General features: G+C 38.4%; 1 protein-coding gene across 5 annotated transcripts in view; it reads right to left on the bottom strand.

The window, feature by feature from the left end:
• Nucleotides 1-27652, bottom strand: part of LOC135216043 (arf-GAP with dual PH domain-containing protein 1-like) — a 99276-nt gene that overhangs the window by 17979 nt on the left and 53645 nt on the right. For 2 of the 5 annotated variants that reach the window (XR_010314790.1, XM_064251004.1), the window contains exons 7-8: nt 25605-25827; nt 2758-2843 (exon numbers count right to left, since the gene is read on the bottom strand). Coding sequence is in view for 3 of the 5 variants with exons in the window: in XM_064251004.1 (XP_064107074.1) it covers nt 2779-2843; nt 25605-25827 (288 nt within the window). In the remaining 2 variants the exon portion in view is untranslated. Of the gene's footprint in view, nt 1-2757; nt 2844-13761; nt 25828-27652 lie in introns of those variants that run through there. The other 3 variants (XR_010314789.1, XM_064251003.1, XM_064251002.1) reach the window with 3 other exon arrangements.

Here is a 27652-nt window from a genome sequence, read left to right as displayed (position 1 = left end):
CGAAGATAACACTGCAGAGGGACCTTGGAGGACCCCTCCTCAGAACAAAAACCTGCTGAAACCCGCCAGCACACCCAGATGTCACCGAGGCCACCCGAGGACAGCAATCAAACCCCCCCGGTCTCCCACCAGGGGCGGCATCCTGCTGTCCGACTCATCAGAAGACGAAGAGCCAGAGGACGTCCCTGACAGATGGCATCACGGACCTGCAGACTCCTCCACCCTCCAGCAAGATACCTATGACCAATCATCCAATGATTATTGTCATACCCATTGTATCTGTAAGGACGACATTTTTGTCAAAATGTCCGTCCTCCCATTGTACATAAGCTTTATATATACATACCCAAAATTTAGAGGAGTTTGCGGCCTTTCCGCCAATATATATACGTACCATCAAAATATGTATCCTGTGCGCTTAATTATATGTATATTTGTAGGTACGAGAAAGCAAAATCACAGCAGGACTATGTTCCCTTTTGTATATGCGCGTGACAGGCACTACGTTTCTGTCCGCACAGCCTCCTTATATGTATCTGTTTCTGATCAATAAAGTTAGTACAGTTCTCTCGATGTCTCTGTTTGATCCTCACACTTGCATGTCATTAAAACCAAGTTGACATCAAATTTTTCTAAAAAGTATAAACTTGGAAAGAGATCTTATCTTGTGGATATGTACAAACACAGCTTTGCTACCCATTAAATTGTTGCATGCTCTTAGATTGACTTGTCTGAGCTGGAAGATGTATGTCTTGTCACTTTCCTCATGGTGCATCCTGTGGGAAGGAATAACAGGACCAAGAAATTTGACATCCTTATTCTTGGTAAGGGAAGAAAGAGACAGAATAATGAATAGTAACATTAATTGCTCCTAGCAACATAGAGTCTTAGTCTTCACTACAAAGCCAGCTGCATAACTGCCTACAGAATCGTAATTTTTAGTATGATTTGCCTTATTTGAAAGATCATATAGGAGTCTGCTGCCCATCTTGAAAAACCAAATGCAGGAGACAGGCCATCTTCCAGATAAGAGCCAGTAGACAAATTTCAAGTTTAACAGGGTCTTTCATGACTAAAGAAAGTTTCCAGTTAGGAAGCTTTACTGACCTCTGTGGTACTTCCTTCTCAAAGTGCTCATGTACTCTTCTAAAATCCACCGAAGAGCCCACATAGATGTCCATAGAGTTCAAATACTTGGGATAGACCAGAGATGTATCTAGACAAAGAGATCACTTAAATGGGAAAATCTGGTTGCTTCCTGGCAGGATCTCTGCACTGGATGGACTGCTGACGTATGGTCGAATGGGGATGGTGACAATTGTTCCTGTTGGTGTCAGACTGATTTTTAGCTCATTTAACTCTCTGGATAAGTTACTCTGTATTGTTCTGTTATATTTCTTTCTGTCTAGCTGCTCACTGTAGGTGAGAAAGCTGACAGACCTGAAAGTTATTGCAACTATCTTTGAGGTGGCCAAGGAAGTCCAGAAGCCAGAAAGTGCAATAGATGGTATTCCTGTCTTTGGGTTGATTTACTGAAAAACATAAGAACCCTCAGAAAATGTAGATATAGGGGATGAAATCTGTTGTGAGGTTTTGAGTGTCCTGGCACCGCAGCAGGTCCTGTCAAATGTTGCTGGAGATTGGAACTGGAAATGTGTTGGGTTGAGATGCTGCTGACCAAGAGCTATTGAGTTGCAACTGGAGAGAATAGATCTTAAACTGATCACAAGAGACTGGCTTCTCTAAGGATTACTGCAATGACAACAGCACTCTCTTGTTTTGTCTTCCATTGGATGAACCATTCAGTCACCCAGGTACCTGTGGAGTCTGATGCCTTGCTCATGAACACAAGCTGTTACCAGTGCAAATGTCTTAGGTAAACACCTGAGGGGTGTAGGCTAGTACAAAGCAGAGGACTTTGAACAGAAATAATGTCCTTCCCTGAAAGTGAAGAAATTTGTATGATGAGTGTACTGAGAAAAGAAAATAGTACATACTATACATATATCCTTGAGACCTGCATAGGCAAGGAAGTTCACTTTCTGAATTAAGCAGTGAAGCAGAGCTACTATCTACATCCTGAAATGGATGTGTTGCAAGTACTGGTTCAGCAAGCTCAGACTGATGTTAAGAGCCCACAAGTACATTGCTGTGAAATTCTAGTTAGCTGTCTGATACTTATTCAGTCACTTCTATTCGCATTATCTCACTGTCTACGCACTTTTCTGAGTCTTGGCCATGACTCAAAGGCCATTTATTAAAGAATAATCAACTAGTCTGGGGATATCTGTGAGCTGTGCAAAAGTCAGGAGACACTAGCACTAAGTCACCCAGCTGCATGGTACCTGGAAATCCATATACGTATGCATGCACTAAGTTACTTATTGCACTGAATCTTTCTTTTAGTGAAGACTGATGCATGTGTGATTTTGTCTGATACACAAAATGGGCTGTATTGTAAGTACCAAGTTTGTTGCAAAAGAGAATGATCATTTTGTTTTAATTCACATGGAGATTCATGAAATTGTTGCAAAAAATTTAAACAATTTACACTAAATGGAAACCAACATCTCTTAACTTTGGCATCTCATTTGGCTTATGATAAGAGATTTTAGTTTCCATACCTCACCAAACTTTCATTTCTGTTTCATTATCACTTTTTCAAACCACATTTATGTACTTTATCTACCTTAAATACATTTATCTTAGTAAATCTGCTGTACAATATGGAAATTTTTTTTTTTTATTAGTTCTTACCTTTCGTATATCTTCAGTGCTTCAGCCTAGACTGAAAATATCTAGACTGAATTTTCCAGCTCTCTTGCGAACTAAGTTAACTGCCACTGAAAGAAGATATGCAATGAAATTAAAAAAATCCTTATAATAGTTTTAAATAGTGTACATATTAAATAAAAGAACCTAAAAATAAGCAATTTGGAAAGTTTATGAGAAGTCTTGTTACATGATATACTAGAATAGGTACTTGATTAACTCATTAAAATTTTCTTTGGTGCTTGTTAGTATAAAACAACCAAGCAAAAAATTATTACCTTACACAGCCAAATGACTGACTAATCAAATTGTAATTTCAGAGAAAACCTTATTAACACAGTTCTTTCAAAAGATGAAATTTGGCTCAAAATGATTTCAACTGACTGTGTTGCATCAAAGTGGCAAGTGGCAAGAACTTTCACAGTGAAGCACAAATTAACAGATATCATGGCTCAAAATATCGAGTAAGGATCATTGACTATTTTTAAAAATAATGTAGGTTCCTGTAAAATAAGAAAACTTTCAGTATCAGTAGTACATAACAGAAATTCATTCACGCTCCAATTTGAGGATATTAGACAACCCTTGGCAAAAGTTGAAAAAACTATAAAGTATTCAATTTGTATGTACTGAATCTTTTCAATGATCCTACTTAAATCCAAAGTTATATTTATGTTGTGGCTTAACCTGCCATAACTTCTAGTAGTATGGTATTAGAATAACATAACGATTGTTTATAGATGGATGTTCGTTTAAATTTCAGTACTGATTGTTAGGACAGTCAAACCTTGGTTTTCATACACCTCTCTTTTCGTACGTTTCGACTATCGTAAACTTTTTTCTACGAAATTTTGTCTGTTACTGCACATTTCCTCGGTTTTTAAACACTCGGAAACGCACAATCCAAGGCCCAGCACATGACCGGGCCCCTTCTTGAGCGCCCAAACAAAACATCCCGTCTTCTTTTGTATCTCATCTTCTTTCGTGACCCATTCTGCTTTTGTGTTCATTGTTTTTGTGCTTTTTTATTGAGTGCAACTGCTAAATAAGCCATCATGGAGCCAAAGAAAGTTCCATGTGCTAGACCTTGTGTTAAAAAGGTGAGAAATACAATAGAATTTAAGAAAGAACTTTTAGCAAAGTTTTGGAGGGAGTTGCATGCCAATCTTAGTGAGAAAATGCCTATAAGCAGCACTGCTGTTAGTAAATTTAAGGCCAGCAGAGGCTGGTTTGAAAAATTCAGAAAATGAGTGGCATACATGTGCCTGTTTCAAGGATTAAGGACATGTTTGCAAATGGAATGATGTAAGAAATTTTGTGGAGAATTATCAACCCAACTAGGAAATTGTAATCCGTGTCTCAAACATATTTAACAATGCCGTGTATAATTTGAGGCAAATTTTAAAGAAATGCTAGAAACAAATGCCTCTGGACAGTTTTGTTGTGCAACAGGGGTCCAGTAACTCTCAAGCTGGTCCTAGTGCCAGTAAAAAACAAAGAGAAGTAACCCCAGATAGGTCCTTGATACTTGAAGTCCTTCTGGAGGGAGATTCCCCTTCCAAACAATAACTTCTCCTCCCCGTCTTCCATACACTAACAGGTGTCTTCCAAAAGGTAAGAGTGATGTTAAATATTCATTTATTCATTTCATTAGTCATTTACATTTATTAAACATTAATTGTAATTTACATGTTTTCTTATGGGAAATATTGTTTTGGTTTTCGTTTGTTTAGATTTTTGTGGGAGGTTCTGGAATGGATTATGAGAAGAGTGCAGAGGATGTTTGTTGTTGTATATTTTACTCAACAAACTAATAAACTCACTATAAGTCTAATAAGCGCCTCAGTGGCGTGGTTGGTATGATATTGGCGTACCACCTTAGTGGTTGCGAGTTCAATTCTTAGCATTCCATTGAGGTGTGAGAGATGTGTATTTCTGGTGATAGAAGTTCACTCTTGACGTGGCTCGGAAGTCAGGTAAAGCCGGCGGTCCCATTGCTGAATAACCACTGGTTCCATGCAACGTAGAAACACCATACAAACAAACTATAAGTCTATGCCACAAATCAACATTAAAAATTGGCAAAATAAACTTGACAGATGACATAACTCTATCCAGGGATTCGAGATGAAAGTCAGCACCCAAAGACCGTACTGGAGAACAGTATGTATTCCAAAATACCTGGATATGTTAGCTTCATCCAAAACATTAAAAAAATTTCACCAAGATAACTTTTTGAGAAACAAAGGAAGCAGTACGTATTATGTATGTTTCTCAAAAGTCAATTTCATATCAAAAGTTACTCACCTTAAGGGGGCCGGCTGGCTAATGCCATTTTTTAAGGACAGGACTTTGACATTCATACCACTTAATAAGGTGACTTGGGACATCTCCAAACTGAATATGATTTTTGCCTCGGACCTTTGATTTTGTGACGCCAGGGCGATTTATCCCGAAAATAACCATTTTTCAAATTCTATCTCCTCCCTTGATATTTAATATTAAGACCTGGGATTACTACCATATATAGACCTGATGTAGACCTCCAATTAAATGAGTTTTTTCCTAAAAGTAATTCTTTTGTTAGATTTGAATTTTTCATTATGGTAAAGAAATATACCCTATAAATCAGGAAAAAATATTTATAAAAAAAAAAAAAAAAAAAAAAACAAAAATGGGAAAAAAGGCTCTATTTGATTGTTCTATAATGTCTTTCTAAGTTATATACCAAATTTCAATGCTATAGCTTTAAAACTAAGTGAGAAAATAGAATTTGAAAGTCAATAAGTATAGTTTTGAGATACGGGCGTACAGTTTTCCTTTGTATTGTTATAAAGACATGTTAATAAATAATGATTATTATGAACATATATTTCTTTTTTGGGTATTAATAAACCAAAACTATGTTATTTATCATTATTTAATCATAAATGATGATCCCTTTGCTCATATATCGTATCCTGGGGCACTGCGTCAGGCAAGACGGGGCCACTCCTTCCTACGCAACTCTCTCTCTCTCTCTCTCTCCTTCACTAACTCAGCTTATTATAGCGAATTTTCTTCTTCTGTATGTTAGCGAGATGTTTTCCTTGTATTTTCCTCTTTGGCATGATGAAATTCTTGCCGAAACAAAGATAAACAAACGTAAAAGCAAGAGAATGTCAGAGGTGAAACTCAGACGTGTACTCTCTTTTTACAAAAACAATATTAATAAATCATGATTATTATGAATTTCATATTCCTTTTTGGTATTAATAACCAAAACTATGTTATTTATCATAAATGAAGATCCCTTTACTCAAAGATCGTAGCGTGGGGCACAGTGTGATGTGTGCGTCAGGCAAGACGGGGGCGTTTCCTTACTACCACCCCTCCCTCTCTCTCTTCACTAATTACACATATCGCGTGTATTATGATATTCTGTAATCATATTAGAGCGAATTTTCTTCGTCTATATGTTAGCGAGATGTTTTGCTTGTCTTTTCCTCATTGGCATGATGAAATTCTTGGCGAAACAAAGATAAAAATACGTAAAAGCAAGCGAAAATCAGAGGTGAAACTCGAATGTTTACAATACATGAGGTTTATGCTCACACTGAAACTAGCTGACTTCCTAGTACTGGCCCCTGGGGGTTAATTACAGTTGTCCGAATAAATATTACTTAAAATTCTTGTTCAGTAGGTAAAACTGCATAGAAAAACCACAACTGCCATAGTCTGGGCCACCGCGGATAGGTATCCTAGATCTACCCAATCTTCCCCAAAAGCAGACAGTACATACTGAGATATACTTTTCTTTCATGCAGTCATGCTTTTTGACAATTCCTTTGCCAATAAAGATGATGGTTTGTTCAAAACTGAAAGGATGCAATGATGATGGATCAGGGAACATGAAGGAAATCTTGGATTGAGGCTCCCATCTCCCTCTGTTTCAATTGCTAGACCAGGTACTTGAATGATGCAGTGAAGTTACTTGCTACTTAGCCTAGACATTTGTTTTCGCATTGTCACTTTTGGATAGCCCATCATACCCTTTCTTGTAGGGCTTGAATGGAAAGTTTCTTGAAACCACCACCCTTTGTTAGGTAAGTTTAGTTCCCAAAAACACAAACTTGAATTTTTTTCTTAATCAGCAGGGTCCAGTACATTTCTCTAGCCCTTGTGACTAGTTTAAACTGATTCTGGTTGTTTTCCATCACAACTGACCGAGAACTTTTTTCTGTTGGAGAGCTTGATTCCAGACTTTTCTCTGTGGATTAGGTCTATTTGTGTCCCTTATATCTGGGAAAGGATGATCTTATCTGACAAAGTCTTAGGGACAGAGTCCAGGTGGTCTCTGCCTTCGGCTGTGTTTGAGGGGTGTCATCTTCATTTTTGTGATAATTGCTGAGATCTTAGTATTTATTAGCCCAAGGAAGGAGACTGTAGGTAGTTATTCCATCCCCTAACTCCTCAAGTGATTAGCAAACAACCTTCATTTTCCTACCTTTGAAGTCTGGATCTCAGCTTTAAAGAGACCCACACCTCTTACTTGGCATTATGCACCCTTCCTAATCCTTCAAATAGCCTGATTAGATTTGATTTTTCTGAAATTCTAGTTGTCAAGCCAAGAACTTGGAATCTTTTGACTATCCAGTGAAAGGAGGGAGCTGGAGTGGCTGAATAGCAAGATACATCTAGAATATAAAGGAGATCAAGTATGTACCTGTAAGAATCTAAATAAGGAACTTGGAGAAAACCCAATAGGTTCTAAATGTGAAACTTGGAGAAAACCCTACAATTGCAATAAGTAGTAATATTTAACCCTTCATGGATCGGGTAATAAATCAATATGCAGCACCCCAGGCCAGCAAAACTTTGAGGTCTTCCAATTTCAGAAAAAAATCTCAATGGAAAAAGGAAGATATGCAAATGCACATGGTGCAAGTAAAAAATTCTAAAAAATTTTTCCTACCTTCCATGAGAAGTTGAAAAATGACAAATTTTCTATGACAGTTTGTATTTTTCATAGCTACAAACCTGAGGTCTTAACAATAGGATAATTTCTAGTGCCTAGCTGGATCCGGTTAAAAACAGATGAAAGCAAGGAATCTTGTGATATCTGGCAACGCGTGCGGAGATCGGGTGAAGGATGGTCAAAGACCATTCACCTATGATCATGCATCAGTCTTTCTTTTGACCGCCTGGGCGAGAATCGTGTAAACCTCTCTTGGCCTTTTCCCGGTTCATTGCCCGTTTCGCTTGTGTTTAGTGTGTGTGTGTTTTTATAGCTTCCTCTGCTCCTTCTCAGCATCAGCGTATGTGCCCTGGAGTTCCAGGTTTTCCGTGTTCTCGTTTTCTGGCTTCTGCAGCGACCGACCCTCACATAATGCGCACTAGGCGTTCTCATTTTTGTACTATTACGAATCCTTGCATGGAATGCCGGGCATGGCCTAAGGAGCAGTGGAGGTCGTTTTAGGGCAAGAGAGAACATCGGAGGGTTTTGACTCTTCCTACTTGGGAAGGTTTTCGCCTCTTCCCGATGTTTCGTCTCCTGCAGTAGTCAAGCCTCATAGTAGCGTTGTCCCTGCGTCTCCTTCCTTTTCTTCCATTGATTCGTCGATGGAAGTATCGGGATGCCACCAGGCTAATGTTTGTAATGTAGCCCCTTCTTCCTCGGGAGTTTATTTGATTCCCGAGAAGGGCGAGGCTTTTTCATCAATTTCTTCTCTTCCAGAGTCAGAGGCGTCCAAAATGGCGGCGATTTGGAAGATGCTCGGGCTAGGGGTCCCTGTCCTTGGAGGGGTTGCTAGCGCATTTTGTGGAGGCTCACAACCCCCCTCCCCGGTCTGGTCAGGCCATCCACCCTCCTCCCAGCCTCATCTTCATGGGTAGCAGTAGTTGGCCATCTTGTATTGCTCCGCCAGTGTCTGCTGCCACTTCGAGTCGGAGTGACGCTGTGGCATCAGCCCCGTTGATGACATCACAGGATCCGTCTTTGTGTATTCCTCCGCCAGTAGCGTCTGATTCCCCCTCGCACCGAGGGGAAGCCGTGGCGTTACCACCTCTTGTGACGTCACTCCCATCGATGACGTCTCTCCCAGTCGTCTCCTCTGATCTGCCTTTCTCAGCCGTGACATCATCACTGTTGCCCAGCTTGCTACATCTCCCTTCCTTATCAACGGAGCCTTCTCTGGCACATCAGTCTGAGGTCATATGCCAGGCAGTGCCTCAGAGGTTGGACTGTATTGGATGTGAATTTGGTTGCCTTATCGGTTGGGAGGACTGGTAGGAAACGTGTTGCTTCATCCCCTCCTCCTGAGAAGAGTGCCCATAAGAAACCAGTGCTGTCTTTCTCTCCCTCTTCCCCCTCTACGCCCCGTCGGCGTATCAAGCGTTGGAAGGCGAAGGACTTTGCTCTTCCTTCGCCTTCGAGGGAGGAACAACGCGGATTTGTTCCCAAGAGTGCTGTTGTTTTGGGCAGTGTTAGTGGTGTGATATCAGCAGGAGATGCTTCATCCTCCCCTGCCCATGCACTTGATGTTAGTGCTCCTTCTTCTCCAAGGCCTATTCGTCGCCGTAAGGATCTCAAGGCGCCTATCAAGAGGTCGAAGGTAGTGAGCGCGGAGTTGTTGCACCAGGAGTGTTTGCCTGCCTCTCTCACCGGTGCTTCCAAGAGTTTGACTAAGCGATTCTCCTTCGATCTCAAGCGTTCGAGTTTACCCCCATCTCACGTATGTACATCCGCCATGCCCATGACCATTCATGGACATGTGGAGTCATCTGTTGAGGTAAGTGATGTTCCTAGTGTTATCGTGGGTTCGTCTCGGAAGCCGACGCATGGACCCAGCTCAGACAGGTTAGTTGGGGTTTCGGGCTGTTTGGCTGCTAACCCTTCCGTTACTTTTGGTGGGAAAGGTGCCTTAGAGGAGCCTACATGGAAAGTAAGACTCGGGCTCAGTCGTCTTACACTCCTTCTTGCTTGGAAGCCTTGGTGGGAACTACTCGGGACCCCAAATCATCTCTTCAGCTTCCTTTGTCGGGGCACGTTCAGTCAGTCTTGCAGAAGGTTAACACCTGTTTCGGACCGGGACAGTTTGCTTTGCTCTACTACCTCCGCCTCTCATGAGGCATAGGAAGTACTATGCTAAAAGCTCTGCAAAATGTTATCACGCCATCTTAATCCAGACGTCATTTGCCTGAAGCCGGGATTGACTTTGGAACAGGTGAGGTCGGTGGCTCCGTCCTTGTCTCCGCAAGATGCCTCGGCATTGGAATCTACGGCGGCCTCCATGTTGCAGACTGTTTCTTGGCTGGACCTCTGGTCTGTGGTTATTGCCAAGATAGCTTCTGACAGGTCCCCGAAAGGGTTGGTGAGTGCCTCATTGCTTGCCAGTCTGTGGTAATCCGGGGGCAAAGCATTTTCATATTTGGCTCACCTCAGTGCTAATTTATGGGCTAATCATCTGATTAGAAGGGACATGGCATTGTCTAGGATGGAGAGATCACTCGACTCCGAGTCCTTGCTGGCATTGAGGAAGAGAGATCTGTTGGAGTCCCAATTTTTTTTTATAATCCCTTGTATGGCCCCTCTTATGACAGTCATAAATTTTTACAAAGTTATGCAAGGTTTTTCCGATAAATAAATTTACTTTATTTTGTATCATTATAGTAATTATAGCTCTCACAATATCAAAACATATAGTAATAAAATTAGTTACAAATTCTGAGCATATTTGTTGTAAAATATTCACTGTAAATTTACAGAGAACGAAGATGAAATAACTTTTTTGGATTTAAACATGTTTTTTTTCTAATACTGTATTTCTTTGCAAAATTACATTTAAACTGACATACTATCATTAAAGATAAGAACTAAAACCAACAGCAACCCCTTGGTATATTTATGAGCAAATTTACAAAATGACGTCTTGTGAGACAGGCAAGGACTACATCCTCCCTTGAAGTCAAGATCCCAACTAACTATCATGAGCTGCCCAGTGGATTTTAACTATACTCGGTTTTTTTCCATCTGTCCATCTGCCTGTGGTGTTTGCGTATGGTAACACTGCGTCCCGGGCTTTAGATAGCGACATTCAGCTTACATTCAACAATAATAACAATATCCTACTTCGAATATTAACGGTGTAATTCGCATACAGTAAATTATTAAAACACTTTTAAGTTGCAAACGTACACCCAGATATCCTTTTATTTACCTAAAACTTACACAGCGTAACTATTTAAAGCCCGGGACGCAGTGTTACCATACAAAAACACCACAGGCGGATGGACAGATGGAAAAAAACAGTGTATAGTTTAAAAGTTGTCATTTGCGGATCTATTGGCTGTAGAAGTGATGGTACATCTTTCCCGCCTGATTCCCCCAAATTGATGGCGCGTAATAATTTTACTCACCATGAGACACTCCTTCCACCACCCAAAACCTGTTATTGCTACTCATATGAGTATGTCCGTCCATTAAAGGTTGAGAGAGATTGGAAAAAAGATGAAGGAAGGAAGCTGGAATAGAAGTAAAAGGCTAAAGTGGGTGCAGTTAGGGGTCAAAGGGATGCTGCAAGAACCAATTAGTAATGCCTTAAGTGCAGCATGTGAGGTGCATTAGTGTCGTTACTTCCTTTTCCAAAGAGTCAAAACAGGAAATCAGAACACAAATCACCAGGTCAAGAAAAATAGTTTCTTTAGACTTGCCTTCCTTTTGGGCTCAGTAACTTGGTTGGAATGGAATATGAAAATATGAACATGAATTGCAACTAGGTTGGTTCTGCCAAGTTACACTGCCCCTTCAGGAAACCACGAAAAACTCATACAAGGCCAATGTGTATTCACTTTGCCACCCTTCGCAAGTGTCATGGGAGGATGGCTAGAGATAGAGAGTTGCAGTATCCTGTAATTAATTGCATATACATTATCATCCCTTACTTTATGATGGAGATCTCAAGGAAGTGTCAAGTCTTGATGACTAACAGACCCCATATCCAAGGGAGATGACAAAGAAATGATCACGCCTCTGGCTTTGGATCTTTTGATACTCTTACACAACTGGCTTACTAGGTAGGTCTACCAATATCCCTCCATTTACTCATGCTCACTTTCAAGAAGGACATCCAATGAGACAGGAGCTGTCAGGAAGAAGCAATGATTGTGTTTCGTAATTACTCTGAACAATATTGTTGCTGTTTCTTAATATCTTACAATTACAGACTTCTTACTGCATTTGATATTAGTATGGAATTTAGGCTGTCGAGCCAAGCACTTATGACACTGAAGAGGGGGCAGAATGGTTGGACAGTAAGACAGAGATCCAGAAAATAGTGGGATGAAGTGTATTGTCTATTTATTACTATGAAGTAATAATTAGAGAGATTGATAAGCAAGATTGAAGAAAGGAGCACAAACAGAGGAACAGTATAATGGCTATTTAAGAGTAGCTAGGGGCCAAAGGGATGCTGCAAACACCCTTTGGTAATTCCTGTAATACACAGTGTGATGTGCATTGATGGCATTACCCACTTCAGGGTTCTGACTGCATTGCATGCATAGGGTTTCAAGCTCCTTGTCCTTTACAGCAATTGATTCTTTTGTTAATGATTAAGCTCATGAGCTCGCAATCAAAGTCTTCATTCCAGTCAGCTAATTCTGATGTCTCTACAGCAGCTTTATCCTCCATCCTAAAATACAGCTTGGACTGCTGTAAAATGACAGGTTTTTAAGTCAAATTGAATTCTTTAATACAAACCCAGTTTAAAATTGTCTTTTTTTCCTTCCTAACCTGGTCATTTCTCACAACCATATGCTGGACTACATGTGAAAGGTATTCACTGAACTGAACTAAATGTCAATAGGCACCAAAGTAGTGCTGCCAATCAGTCGTCAGAAAATCATTACTTATGGTGTCTGGGATTCATGATGACTTGTGAATGGGGCTAATATAATTGATGGGTTATTGTAATAATGTTTAATCTAAAAGTATTTTCAGGTGATGGTTTTGTTGGAAGATATGAATTTTGCTTTTGAAAAAGATAAGAGATCAGTAGCCCATGGAGAAGAACTACAGAGATTTGATCCAACACATGCATAAATTCTCTAAGAAAAATATTTAAGTCAAATAAAAGAAGTTTACAGCAGTCAAAAAAGCACTCTCGTGTTAAACACTCAATTCTGTGTCATGACAGTTTTCCACAATTATGATTCCTTTATTCAAACAGGACATACACGAGTAAACAGAGGCTTTGAAAATGTGCTTCATTAAAATGTAATAGCAGAGGAATTCAAACTTGTTAGCAGAAAAAAAAAATATATATATATATGGCAGGGCATGCTAAAACTTATTATTTAATCCCTGAAAATTCAGTACAATACTGTTAAGGGAGGCCAGCCAAACTATGGGTGAAACAAATTGGAAATATAAAAACTGAAAGATATGGCACATGGCAATATAAATATGAGGTATTAGAAATAAATTTATTACAGGTTTATAGTTACAGGGAACTTTCAGTAATCACACCAACACTCTCAAACTTATGATTTGTATTTAGTCACTACAATATAGTTTAATTATAATAAATTTTACTGAAAAAGGACCATCAAAATTGACTAATGGCATTTTTTACCCATTGATACTAGAAAGCCAAATTTAGATAAGTTCAAGCTGCCAATTTTTCAAAACATATTTATGCAGCTTCCATGTATTTTACGTATATATTTTTCTGCGAATTTCATTAATGTTTCACACAAGCTCAAACCTGTCCAGAAGATGGTATATAATTGCTTTTATTTTAAATTTTAAAGGATGATTATTTTTTATAATTTCTTGCAAGTGCCAATGAATAATATTTATGAAGAATAAAAAAATTTGTTCAAAAGTGATTACAAGGGGTTTGCACTCTAATAATAATTTATTCTGTCCATGTTGGGCCAACTCCCTTTAAAGGAAATTATAAGTCAAACATAAGATTCTAAATCTGAAGGATAAATAAAAACCTGGGCTACAAAAAATAACAAACATGAAATTTATTTCCCTAAAAAAAATTCAGAAAAGAGAGAATGTTAGACACAGGGGCAATTTTTTATTTCACAGCACCTGAAACTTTAGAATTTACAAAGAATTGCAATAGTAAAACAAGCATGAATAGACAACAACAAAAAGCTCTACTTTATAATAGTGGGGTACCAAGTTACCCAGACAGCTTAAATCTTACATGCATTGCATATTACAAAAATACTTTGAATTTTACAAAGAGCTACATTAATAAGCATGATTAGGCCTCTACAAAAAGCTCTGCTTAATAGTGGGGTACCAAGTTACCCAGACATTTTCAATCTTACATGCATTTCATATTACAAAAATAGTCATTCAACATGAAAAATATAGTGAATGTCACCGACATGCTGTACTATTTACATAAATATTTTATGTACAGAAAAATAAAATTTTAGTTGAATACCATCTGACAAAAATCCATAATTAAGTTTTAAGTACATTCAAGTATATTATATGGAAAAAAATTTAAATTCCCATAAAACCAGTATAAACTATTAACAAATTTTTTTTAAAATTCAGTTCCGTTGTATGCATACAGAACTACGTACATGCATAGGAAAACCATATTCCATGAAAATAGAAACTAGGCTACCCTATTTGCAAAACTTCAGCATGCATGCATGGTTAGTTACAAAAGGAAAAATGTAATTAAATTTCATGCACACTTATTTCATACATGCAATAGTTCACAATTGTCATCAGTGATATTGTTTGGATACTATTAATCCCTCAGAGAAGGAGAAAGAATATAGTAATCATTACTGCACAAACATAGCTAGATCTTCAGGTTTTCACAGTAATCAGAGTCAGTATCTGTGTTGTAAGCACCTTTAGCTGTAATAAGTGGGGATGGGAGGAAGGATATTTCAAATTAAGTAACGAGTTTGTATGAAAAATCTTAAAAAATTAAACCTACTTCACAACATAATTTGTAACGAGTTAAATTTCAATTTAGGAAACTAGGTTTGAGCTGCTAAAATGCCAGACAGGCTGAGTGGGGTTTGCATGCTGCCATGAGGGGAGAAATATCATTTTGGGAAAAGATCCCTGTGTGAAATACTATTCGGAAAAGAACCCTATGTGGAAAAACTATTATGAAATATGTTGCTTAATCCAATTTCTGTTCTTCCAGTTTCCACTCTAAACCTTAGAACAAGGCTACTACAAGGAGTAGGTGAAAATGAGAACAAACCTGACCTCTACAGCTAAATTAATGAGGATCATGTAACATTACAAAAGTGGGTATACTATCTTGAAGATACTATCTGTATGTAACATATATAATGTATTATTGCCTCCTATGTCACTTTATATCAATATACTGTGTTATATAACAAAGTGTAGTGATATAAAGTGACGACTGTATTCTTGCCTCACATGTTGCAATATACTGTGTTATATAACAAAGTGTATTGATATAAAGTGACAACTGTATTCTTGCCTCACATGTTGATAAGTGGCAACTGAACACACTCAAATCCAATGCCAAGCAGTAAGCGGCTGCCCCTCTCCGAGTTCGCTTGCTCACACGCATTGTCCTTGTTATATTGTAACCTTACCTACCTAATAAAGAACCTACATTTAGATGAGCTTGTTTCACGTCTCATCCCAACCAAGATGGTGCAGTAACGAATTACAGGAAGAAGTTACAGGAAGCAAGCAGTGATAAAGGAGACAAAGTGAATGGGAAGAATACCAACAGGGGACCTTACACCAGCAGTGACCCAGTTCTCTCGCTGTACATTCTTTATTTGCTGGTATATAGTACAGCATATCATAAGTGCAGAGTAAGTTGGTGCTAACAAGCCAACTATTGCCAATATTTCATGCACTGCACTTAAAATACTGATATGTACTGTACATTTCTGTTGAATTCTGTTTTAAGCCTGTGTGGGGCTTAACAAACATTTTTCAAAATGATTCTACATGTTCTCAGTATGAACGTGACAACACCCCACTCTCCCACATTCTCAAGAACATGTCTATCATCCACAGTCCCCACCTGCTCTCCATCCTTGGACAATGATACCCCAATCAGTAGATTTCCTTTTCCTCATACAATACCTGGAGAAATTACGGATCATGCCAGGATCAGACATGAGGAGGAAAGGAGGAGACAAGAAGAGGGGTACAGGAGGAAAGGAGACAAAAATTTTGTCCAGATGCAACTTTCTTATTTTTTCAGGAATGGCAGTGTCAATGGTGAATCTGCCAAAGTTACCCATACCCCTAAACACCGGAATAATTGTCGAGGAAGTCTTGGATGTCCTTCAAGAACACATTATGAGCCTTTGCAACAAGAATCTACATTATATGGAGCTGCTTACCTGCAAACAATTAGAGAATTAGAGAGGGAGTCTTTTTTTCCAGACTTTTACATAAGACTCAAGAACACTGCAGAGGAAATAGATGTCTATCCCACTGGATCTTCAGTTTGTGAGCAAACCCAGATGATGATGATCATCCACATGGGAGTCAAGGATGAAGAACTGAACTGACTGAGAAACACCCAGCCATTGACACCAACGCCTCTCCACAGGACATAATCAACATGTGTTGCACCTATGAGAACACCAGGAAGGTCACTTCTGTAATTCATGCTAAGCCCTCTCAAACTACAGGAAGCAGAAATAACATGGAAAGATGCCATCTCTACCACACCATCACAATATGTTTTGTGCCAGTCATGCAGCCGCAGAGAAGTGTCCAGCAGCAGACAGCACCTGCAGCAACTGTGCCCACAAAGGGCATTGGGCCAAGGCCCAGAGGTGCCCTGCCAGACAGATGCAGTGCCACTACTGTAGCCGACAGGGACAATACGACAAGTGCTGCCGGAAGACGACAAGGGATGCCAAAAAGGGTTCTAAAACAATTGCCAAGCCTACACCACCCTCTTCGGGCAAGACCCCCAGCTGCTGTCAAATGCGAAGATCCCCTCTTCTATCAAAACACAGCAGCTAATCTCCATTTCCCTCTTGTTTAGCGACATCTTATCCAGGATTCAGAAGTTGCCAGACACAGGTGCCGATGTCTGTTATAGGCTCTGCAAGTTCTCGAGAATTGTGTCAAAGTAGGCGACAATATCCTGCTGTTCAACAAGGATTTCCCCAGCTATATACTATGAAACCATGAGATGTTGACAAGGTGACACAAGTTTGGCATCTCACTTAGGCAAGTTTGTGGTCACTACCGCCAGGATTATCTTTTGAAGATTTTGGATCTCCCAAGATGGCATTTCATTGGACTCCGACAAAGTAGCAGCAAACTTAACGGATCTTTGCTCATTCAAGAGGTCAGCGAACCAATTAGCCGACTTTACGCCTGAGGTATCTAACGCAGCTCAGCCTCTCAGACCCCTTATGAGCCTCAACTATGCATTTGTATGGACCGAGGATAAGGATGGAGCATTTTGCCGAGTGACAACAGCCCTGGCTAGGCCTCCAGTCCTTGCCTCCTTTGATCCAGCCCTCCCAGTTATCCTACAGACGGATGCTTCTCAACTTAATGAATAGGATATGCCTTTCTACAGGACCACAGCAATGGAAGACTGCTAGTACAGTGTAGCTTTTGTTTCTTCTCAGATGCCGAGACACACTATGCCACAATTGAGTTGAAGTTAGCCATAACCTGGGTTATCTCCAAATGCAAACTGTACCTGATAGGCCTCCAACATTTTACATTGACGACAGACCATTGCCCACTGGTGCCAATTTCTAACCAATGAATTCTGGAGTCAGTTGAGAATCACCATTTGCAATGTCTCAAGGAGAAAATCTCACCTTACCTGTTCACAGCTGTGTGGTGTGCTAGCAAACAGCTTGGCATACCCAACGTCCTGTCTTATGCCCCTGTCAGCCAGCTCACACCACAGGACGAAACTGACTGTGTTGAGACTGGGCCATACATCAGAACTATCACCACTACCCATGCAGCAGCCCAAGAGGATGATGCCTCACCCCAACCGTCTACAGGATTATTCAAGATCTTCGTGCTTCAGTGAGGGAGGACACGTTGTAGATCTGTCTTCGAGACTGTGTACCCTCAAGATTTCCTACCAAGCCTTACAACTTAATTCGTTGCTCCCATTTTGGAAACTACTGGACAGCATCTCAACCGATGCTGAACTTGTACCTTATGGAGCAAGGGTTACAGTTCCTGCTGCAGTCTATCACAACTCCATGACAATCACAGAGGAATAGCGCCTCAGTGGTGTGGTTGGTTTGGTGTTTGCTTCTCACCTCCGTAGTCACGGGTTCGATTCTTGGCCATTCCATTGAGGAGTGAGAGATGTGTATTTCTGGTGATAGAAGTTCACTCTCGACGTGGTTCGGAAGTCACGTAAAGCCGTTGGCCCCGTTGCTGAATAACCACTGGTTCCATGCAACGTAAAAACACCATACAAACAAACAAACAATCATAGAGGAATAGAAGCCACAAGGTGATAGGCACAACACTGTTTACTAGCCAGGAATTGACTCTGATGTCACAAGTACTGTCCAAGCTTGTGAGCCTTGCCAGGTTTTACAACCCAGCCTCCAGCAGGAACCTCTTGGAAATGACAACCACCCCAGTAGGCCTTTAAAGTCTGTGTTGGCGGACTTCCTCAGCATTGCAGGAAATTCACTCCTAGCCATGACAAACAGGCTTTCTGAGTGGCCTGGTGTTGCCCCATGCTACAGTGACACTACCACCTATACAAAGATAAAGATCTTCTGCAAATATTTTAGGGAGGTCAGTGTCCTGCTTCACCTTAGGACTGATGGTGGACCTCAATTTGCCAGCTGTAAATTCAGGGATTTCATGAAGCAATGAGGATTACATTATCTTGTTACTTCCCCGTACTGCCTGCAGTCCAGTGGCGATGCCAAGGCCATTGTGAAGACTGTGAAGCATCTTATACTGAAGACAGCACCCTCTGACAACATTGACTGAAGACTTTGACCACGGCCTCTTGAATTTACAAAACACTAAACTTTATGGGCTGCTCCCCTGCAGAAATCCTATATGTATGGCCACCCACTTCACTCTTGTGTACCTGCTCATCTTAAGTCATTCTTACAGGAATGGCTTGAGAAAGCCAAGGGCTGCAATCTCTGCTGCCACCAGAGCTGAACTTGTACAGATGTTGTACAATCAACATGCATGTCCCCTACCCAGGCTAGAAGTTGGGCAGTCAGTCAGGATACAAGACCAGACTTATCACAGTTGGGACAAGGTTGGGATCGTCATGAGCCATGGCAGGTCAAGGGACTATGAAGTATGTCTCCCACAGCAGACAAATACTATACTTGAGGAACTGGCACTTCCTGTACCCAATACCAACCCCTGGCATTGACTCTACTGTGCATCCCTGGGGACCTTCACATGGACAGGGGTCTCCAACAGGCCTCCTACAGCCCCACGTAGATCTCCCAGGTTTTGCAGATGAAGAACCCACTCAAGATGGGCCTGCGAGAGTGAAATGGGGAGGGAGGTATAGATATAAATCTATATGTAATGTATTTGTCATTGTATATTGTATCCTCGCCTCCCATGTATATAACACTGCATATTGCAAAATGGCAACTGTATTCTTAGGTCACAAGAATGTTGATAAGTGGCAGCTGAGCACACTTCCCCTCTCCAAGTTTGGTTGCTCACACAGTGTGTCTGTTTTATTGTAACTTTACCTAATAAAGAACCTAAATTTTAGATGATCTTGTTCCACATCTCATCCTAGCCAACATATATGACCCTCCCAGAAGTAAAAACCTACCCACTCCTAGCAAACTAATTAAAATGTTTAAAAACCACTAAGTAAGTAAATGACTACTGAGATTTATAAAATACAGACTTTGCATTAACTCTCTAGCAGGATTGACAAAGGTGAAATCAACCAGTAAAATACAAAAAAATTGTGGAAAATACAAAATGGACATGAAAAACAAAAAATAATAAATAACCACCATATATGGCCAATATATTTGAAGGGAAAAAGACTGTAGTTATTAGGAAAATGGTACAATAAAAACTTACCAAATGTATACAGAATGCAACTCTGCAAACCTAATACAAAATCACATTTAACCTTATGAGGCAAATATGTTCCAAATAAAAGTTAAAGACTATTCAACAGGAAATTGGACACCATAACTGGACATGCAAAAACCAGTGTATCCTTTATTACTTATTATAAAACATTGAAAAGGAAACCTACCAAATGTGGGATGCAACTATGTCTTGCAAAATTTAACGAGACGTTTTCACATTTCAGAACAAGAACGAAGATTTTAAAGTTTTTACTTTTCAGAACAAGAAAGATTTTTAAAAATCCCAGCAAAACATTAGAAGACAGCAGGTTTCCTAAATACTGGAAGGATAATGCTGTGACACTAAAGATTAATCCAATTTTGTGCAGTGGTGACTACTATCATCATCATCTTCCTCCAAGAGAGACTTAGTGTTCTGACACTCCATATGCCATAAATGTGGGCTATCATATGAAGTAGGTTTGCCATGAAACCAAATTTGACATGAAGGCATTACCTAGCATTCTTTTATGTTAATACTGAAAACATTGACAATTGAGTCTAAAACCACAGTTGGGTACTTACAACTCAAAAGGTTTGAAAAACCTCATAAAAATATTACTATAATTGATTTACATCAACCGTGCATTTGATGTCTAGGCCAGTCGCTTATGACACTCCTGATTGGCTGTTGATAAGCCAATCACAGGGCTGGAAACTCGGTCTCTATCGAGAGTTCACATGGGTAGGTTCTATGTTCCACCTCTCCTAAGGGATCCGTCTTTCAGGAGAGGTGGAACATACATCCTGCCTATGTGAACTCTCGTGAGAAACGAAGAGTTTCCAGCTCTGCGATTGGCTTATCAACAGCCAATCAGAAGCGTCGTAAGGGATTGGCCTAGACATGAAATGCATGGCTGATGTGAATTTACTATAGGTACTACTGTACACTGTACTGTATTGTGGTCTTTAGCTGATAAGTCAATAAAACTGTACAAAGTACAACTATGTTCTGACTTCTACTATGACCAATTAATGTTATGAAAGGCCTTGGTTTGGCAAAGGAAAAATAATTATTCCAAGCCAATCTACTATTTGAAGATACCTTATATTAGCATAAAATACCACAATAAAAATTTAAAAAGAATGAAGTGTTAAAAATGTTATAATTATCTTCAAACACTTCAAATTACTACTGGACCCCCTTCAATTAGTTTCAAATGTAACTACTACTGTACATACTTTGGTCAGCACCCTGTAACATTAGGAGTGTTTTTATCTTCCTGTTGGTAATTTTTCATGTCAAAACCTAGGAAACAACTGTTATGTCGTAAAATTATAAAATTATATTTGGTTTTCTTTAAAGCAAACCGAGTAATACATTAGGCTAAAGTATCTCTACACAGCAACCTCCACTAACCATTAAAAACTTAATGTAAAACACATCCACATATTGTTCAGAAGTTCTGCCCATATGGAAGAGAAGAGGATGAATTATTTTCTTACTTGCGAGTCTTGTTAAACAGCCAACTTAGTCCGTTTGACTTCCTGTGGCCATTCAAAGGTATGACTGAAATTTCAAACCCCAGAAAAAGTTTAAGAGTAAGTGTAAAAGTAATAAAAGTAAATCCAGCAGTACATCTGCTGTTTGAATTGAACTTCCAATCAAAGTATTGTACTATGATTAGGCCAAACCCAAAGCAATCCTCTGAAATCATAATCAAATTAATTTTAAATAAATTTTTAGAAGACATTATCTCGAACTACATGAGTGGTAAAGAAATGTTCCATAACTCATACCATTATTTTAAGTATAGTTCCAAGCTTTTCAGTCAGCTGTTTATTAAGTGTTGATTTTCACCCTAACCATCTGGGATTAGTGGATATGTAAACAGAAATCTCTTGAGTACCTTTCATAAGTGTTTTTATCATTGCATTTAGACAGAACTGAGAAAAGCATACACCTAAAAACAATTTTTTACATCCTGTACAAAACAATATAAATTAATTTATAAATTCTGTCTACGCTCATGCCTAAGTAAAGCCTTTGTACAGTACTAAGCAAATCATCAAATTAAGAAAGGAGCTAATCTTCCAATGTTTGCCAGGCTGTCCCTATAATACTAATGGTTTTTAGTACCAGCACTTTCTGTACAGTTGCACTGCTTTTTTACTTTTACGTTTCATTCATTCCCAAAGGTTTCTTCCTATTTAGCTGTCCAAGTTTAGTTTTACTTGAATTTCCATGATTCCTTTAAAAACAAATCCTTCGGTTTGGCCCTATGAGAGGATAGAAATGTGGCTCAGTGATCTCATTAAACTTGATATAGTACTTACTAATTTCTCGTGCTAATTCCCGTTTTCATAAAAGTCACTGGGGAAATGTTTTCAAAGTACAGAAGTCTGCAAGCACAGCATTCTTTAGCAGTTTCCAAAATATAAAAAACTATAGATGCTGTCACATGGCTACAGGAAAACTATAATGAATTATGAAACTTCAGATGACAAACTCGCTAGCAAGACTTTTTTTTCAATATGAATACTACCTATCACATAAGTCAAACAAGAATTTTTTACTAATGAAAACCCTCCACCTTACCTAGGTACAAACTGAGATGCACCTTACTAAAGGACATTGTGTTCAATCTTCAAAGCATCATCCATTCAGTTTAAGGGTATACCACATAACTAGACCTCAAAACTACCAGCAAACCTTACAGGGTCAACATAAAAATTAGGATTATTCCAAACCATGGATTTTTTAATTAAAAAATAAACTCCCTTCACTAAAAAAAAACTTTTCATATGAGAAGAATACCTGGAACAATCTTCAAGTGTAAGAAATTATAACATATATATTCTAAGTACAGCACTCAAACTAATTGTCTACCCCTCAAGCTTTCTCACTTATGGTAGTCAATATATTTCCAGTATAAAAAATTTTTACAGAAAACTTAATTGATCTGGATCAGGGAAATTTGACATGACCTTGTAAAATATATATACAATAAGGATTGTAAATTGTTCCAATAAATCTAATGAAAGGCATTATTAATTATAATTATTTCCATCAAGTTCAATGAAACCACTTGGTCAATTTTTACAAATAAAAGTACATATGCAAATTCTTGCTTGGGAAGTAAGTAATTTTAAAAATCCTTTAATAATTACAAGCCTCAGTAAATTAAGCAACTCCCTGATAAAAAAAAAAGGCATTGGGCTTACTCTTAAAACTAGAAAAGATGCTGAGCTTCAATTTGCAAGTTGTGAAATTTGTCAAGCATGAAAATTACCATTTTTGATAATCATCTGTGCCGTATACCCGCCTCTAAAAAAGTAATTTTTGTCATCCATTTCAATGAATAAGAATATTGTATTGTGCCCCATCAATGCTTTTATTATTAAAAATATAACCTCCAAATATATAAATTGACAGACTGAGATGCTTTGGGCATGTGGTGAAAATGACTGACTTACAATTATAAAAGTAAATACGTAAGGACATAGCTGGATAGACATTTATAAGAAAACACAGAAAATCAACAAAAATGGACAAAGATCAAGTATCTAGACCAGACAGAAATTCAGGTAAAATGTGCATATGACAGAAGAGAATGGAAAGGAATAATTTCATGTCTTGCTCCATAATGGGAAAAGCTGGCATAAACATGTTAATTATGGAGATTATGCAAATGCCTTGTCTTATAACTACAACTGGCTGAAGATTTAGGGTAGCCTTAAACTGAATGCTGTATGGCCTACTACATACTAGTTTCCTCACTATATGATCCAGCCTTGGCCAAACTAAATACTACACATATTATTTCTTCACAGAAACTTCTCTATAAAATGATCAGCACCATTATGTACAGTATGATTGTCAAGATTTAAAACAAAAGTGCAAAATAAAAATGTCTCTTCAACAAACCTTTCTATGGGTTAGTGTTACATGTTAAACCACAAAATTACTAAAGAATGACTTCTGGATTTTGGTGGAAAAAACTGGCTCTCTCTCATTATATCTTTCAACTAGGTAAAATAGTTTTTTGATTCAACAATATCACTATCTGGCAATATTAAAAAAATTCTCATGCAAAATCTAAACTATACCTATGCAAAAATCAAACCATGCAACTCTTGTAGCTACACATGCTTATACGTACATATATGAACATTTCAAAACACTTTTCATGCTTCTTATATAAAAATTCCTACCTTACTAGAGGGCCAATGTTTTAAATCTCAAAATGCAGACCACATGAAAATTTAATGACGACAACAATGATGATTATTACTCTAACAGTACAATATTATTATTGTTATTATTATTATTATTATTATTATTATTATTATTATTATTACCTTTATTATTATTATTATCATCATATATTTAGTACAAAAAAATCTAATAAGACCACATATTCACATTTCTTGACTCCCATAGGCTGGCCCATATTGATTAACTTATATATTAAGAGGAAATACTGTACTGGAATCATGCAAAGAAATATAAATTATTCCCACTGACAAGACCACTGAGTCCTAAAGTGATGACTTACATAGCTTGTCCAAAGGATTTGCTCTTAAATGAGAACTGAAAATAGTAGAGTAATGTTGAAGAAGTTACACAAAGCTTGAATAGAACAGATGAGAAGCAAAGCACAAAGAAATGCATCAGAAAAGCTTTATCACTACCTTCTATGATTGCCCATATATATTACCCTAAGAAGATAAAAACAAAAATCCTGTACTTCCCGCAGGAAGGAGAATGTTCCTCAATGAGACTAGCAGCCCACTCCCACCGCCTACTGATTTTTAGGCTTTCCTCTCCACGCTAATATTCACTGCACTCAGAAAGGTATACGATAAATAGTACCACTACATCTACGAGGAAATTATAAGGGCTTTTTACAACATTTCTAGCCTCAACAGAATTACTTAATACCTTTAACTTTCATGCATTTCCTCTGGTTTCTTACCATCTAGATATTCAGCTACTTTACTCTTCTCATGCTCCAATTTTTATCTCTCACTTTTGAACAAATACTCTGGGCCAGTCCTATGATTCTAGACAAATGATTGCGCTCTGATTCAACTACTTTCTAATAACAATAGTATTATTAATTATAAATAACCCCAAAATGACACTCATACAAACCAGGAAATAATTTGCCGACTACAAGTAACTATCTGGCCATTTTCAAGACAACTGTTATTCAAGAAATATGAAAAGTTTGAAAAAAAGGAAAGGGAAAATGGTAACAATAGGTGATTAATGGCTGAAATTGGGATGGGGTGAAGATGTGTGAGGAATATCTCCACTTCAAGAGTGTTCCACACCTCATCTGCCTTTCAAGTAGCAAAGTATTGGCTCCAGTGAGGCAGTAGTCTGTACTTCCAACAATACACAAAGGGTACAACCAGGCACAGGTAATGGCAAATGTTAAGCATGAACTATCATTAATATTTACACTGTCTTCTATTTTTATGTGTGCATGCTTTTGTGCTTTTTTTTTTTCCTTATATTGTGTGATTAGTTACCTTTCCTGTTGCACATTCACTCTTTTAGTCTATCTTAAAAAGTAGTATCTCAATATGCATTTGTACAAATACTGATATTTTCAGTTCACATACCAGTTTCTTCTATAAACATTATGAAAAAGTACATGCTAGGGAAAGGGCAAGGAAGAAAGGTTAGCGTCATGGTAATCTTATCGAGGACAGTGTAAAAATTCGAGAATTTCGTGAATGCCTTTTAGAAGACGCTAATGACATCTTACATTGATTATCTTGTGGTCTAAGTGGTCTTTCTAACACTGCATTAATGGCTGCCATCCATCTCGCTCGCTCATCCCAGGTGGCTGCTGACATCACATATGTGCGATCAGGAGTAACAAGTGAAAATGAGAAGTCATGTTCTTTGCATCCTCTTGGAACACCTTCCTTTACACTATAATTGTCATCCTTAAAGCCTAAGAATATTTCTCCTCTTGGGAAGGCATCCTGAAAGAACAAAAATTAAATTACTATTTCACATCTGAATTAAAATGACTAGATATGATAATTTATCTACTGAACAAAAGAATAATTAAACTAAGCTCCTCTTCCAGTGCTAGTTACCTGTACCATAACCATAGGAGTAACTGAGCCATATAGTCTGCCAAAAACTCAAACTTATGATTAAACATGGGAACTGGGTACAGGATCTGGTGGAACAGTAGTAATACTGGGATTTGGGGTCATAGCATAAATACTAACAGGAACATACATCAGTCGAAGATTTCAAAAATTCCTGACTAGCTAATGACTCATCATTCCTAACAGTCACTTTCCTTATCTCTTTGCAACTTGGAAAGATGAGAAGTCAAAATTTCCCATTGTCTGGGGTCCCAGTCAACACACATCTTATTTAAAGAACAGGGTACTTGTCCCCTACAACCCAAACATACTGTAAGCAAGTCATATTTGGCAGAAGTCATTCTCGTATTGCAGCCTCTGCTGTAATAAGGAGCAGTAGTCACACTTATGTCGGACACTGTTGGTATCAAGTCGACTAAGATGATCTCTAATGTGACAAAACAGGTCCAAAATTTGAGTAAAGGTCTTTAATAAAAAATCTGACTAAATTAATACTGATAGGCTACCAAAAGAATCCAAAATACTTCGCCGATATTTTCAAGATTAATAACCAGTAAAGCCTATGAATTCCAAAAAATTTAGCTACTGCTCCACAACCTTCGTCGGAAGCTGGCAGAAATAAATTGAAGCTCTCTGTTGTGTTGTTTTCCTTCTTTCCCATGAAGTGGGCGGGGCTAGTTATCTACACAAAAAATAAACAAAAGAAACGATACTGCGATTTTAAAATTTTAGTTACCAGTCTTAGAAATTGTTAGCTATATAATTACTTGGTAAGTTACTTATATAAATATTCAAGTTATCAGATCTGTAACTAACAAACTATATTATGCATAATACTGTCAAGGACTACGAAGCATATTTTAAGAACTTATGTTCTAATAAAAGTAAAGAAATAATGGGCAAACAAAGCAAATGGCTTGGGAAGGAGAGCACAACGCGGCTGCTCACCAAGGCAGCCAAAGAAAGACTTGACACCTCACGAGGTTCCAAGCCCGCTAAGTGACCAGCTTCCAATTCGTATGCGCACGAGTTGCCAGATGCCACAGATTATTTGCTTTACAATCTTTGATTATTTTTTACCGGTTTCCAGCTGTCAATAGAAGATTATCCTATTGTTAAGACCTCAGGTTTGTTAGCTATGAAAAATGCAAGTGTTTATTTAAAAAAATGTAATGTATTGTGATAATCTATGAGAGGCCTACAATACTAAGCTCAGTAAATTAAGTTTTTCATCAAAACAGAATTAACAATGGCTTTCCTTGAACAGCTTAAAAGAATTTCACCACCAATTAGAAAGTTTTGGCTAACACTATGAATTTAGAAATGGAAGTTAGTAGTCTCATACAGCTGCTTTATACGTAACCACAAAATGACAAATTTTTAATCAAATTGTAGTTTTCATAGCTAACAAACCTGAGGCCTTAACAATAGGATAATCTTCTAGCTGAAAACCGGTTAAAAAACAATCAAAGATTGTAAAGCAAGGAATCTGTGGCATCTGGCAACTCATGCATATACAAGGTGGAAGCTGGGCTTGGAACCTCATGACGTGTCAAGTCTTTCTTTAACCACCTTGGAGAGTTGACTTTCATTTTGCTCTCCTCCCCCCAAGCAAGAAAAATCCAAAAGTAAATTCCTAATTTGGGAATTCAAGTGCAATCTTGAATTCAAATGCGACCTAAAAAAATCT

Source organism: Macrobrachium nipponense, chromosome 6 (assembly GCF_015104395.2).
Source record: "Macrobrachium nipponense isolate FS-2020 chromosome 6, ASM1510439v2, whole genome shotgun sequence".
In the NCBI taxonomy this organism is placed as follows: domain Eukaryota; kingdom Metazoa; phylum Arthropoda; class Malacostraca; order Decapoda; family Palaemonidae; genus Macrobrachium; species Macrobrachium nipponense.
This window is presented reverse-complemented; position numbering and strand designations above follow the sequence as displayed.